Raw genomic sequence first — 429 nt, 5'->3', positions numbered from 1 at the left:
GGGTTGCCTGTGCAGGAGGGCTTAGGGAATATAAGGGAATGGGCATGAAATTTGTTTCCTGGGCGTGAAATTTCATGCACTTAACCTGGCGTGGGACCACCCCACAGCATTCTCTGTTCACAGTCTTCTCCCAGTTTGGCCTTCTGTATTTAGTGCGAGTCTTCCCAAACGCTGCAGTGGCGCGTCCCGGTTTCTATGCCATCATCAAGTTTTATTCAGCAAAGAATGCTTATAGAGCGCAAAAGGCATGCGACCAGAAGCAGCTTTTTCAGAATTCTCCAGTGAAGGTGGGTCCAAGTAAGAAATTCCCAACTCCCCGGGGGCGAAGTGTTGAATTCAGTACTAACATACTAGGGTTTGTACAGCGCTCTGGTTTACAAAATGCTTTTCCATGCATTGCTACACTGATCCTCCGGTTTCCCTGGGTAT

At 48.3% G+C, this 429-nt stretch overlaps 1 protein-coding gene across 1 annotated transcript; it reads left to right on the top strand.

Annotated features, from left to right (window-relative positions):
• Positions 1–17: 17 nt before the first annotated feature.
• RDM1 (RAD52 motif containing 1) lies at positions 18–297 on the top strand (the record flags this gene model as incomplete). Its single annotated transcript, XM_077748976.1, has 1 exon — positions 18–297. A coding segment is annotated over exon 1 (223 nt), but the record flags the coding sequence as incomplete, so codon positions are not given.
• Positions 298–429: the final 132 nt, after the last annotated feature.

This window comes from Crocuta crocuta, unplaced genomic scaffold (assembly GCF_008692635.1).
Source record: "Crocuta crocuta isolate KB4526 unplaced genomic scaffold, BGI_CrCroc_1.0 C27371352, whole genome shotgun sequence".
In the NCBI taxonomy this organism is placed as follows: Eukaryota; Metazoa; Chordata; class Mammalia; order Carnivora; family Hyaenidae; genus Crocuta; species Crocuta crocuta.
This window is presented reverse-complemented; position numbering and strand designations above follow the sequence as displayed.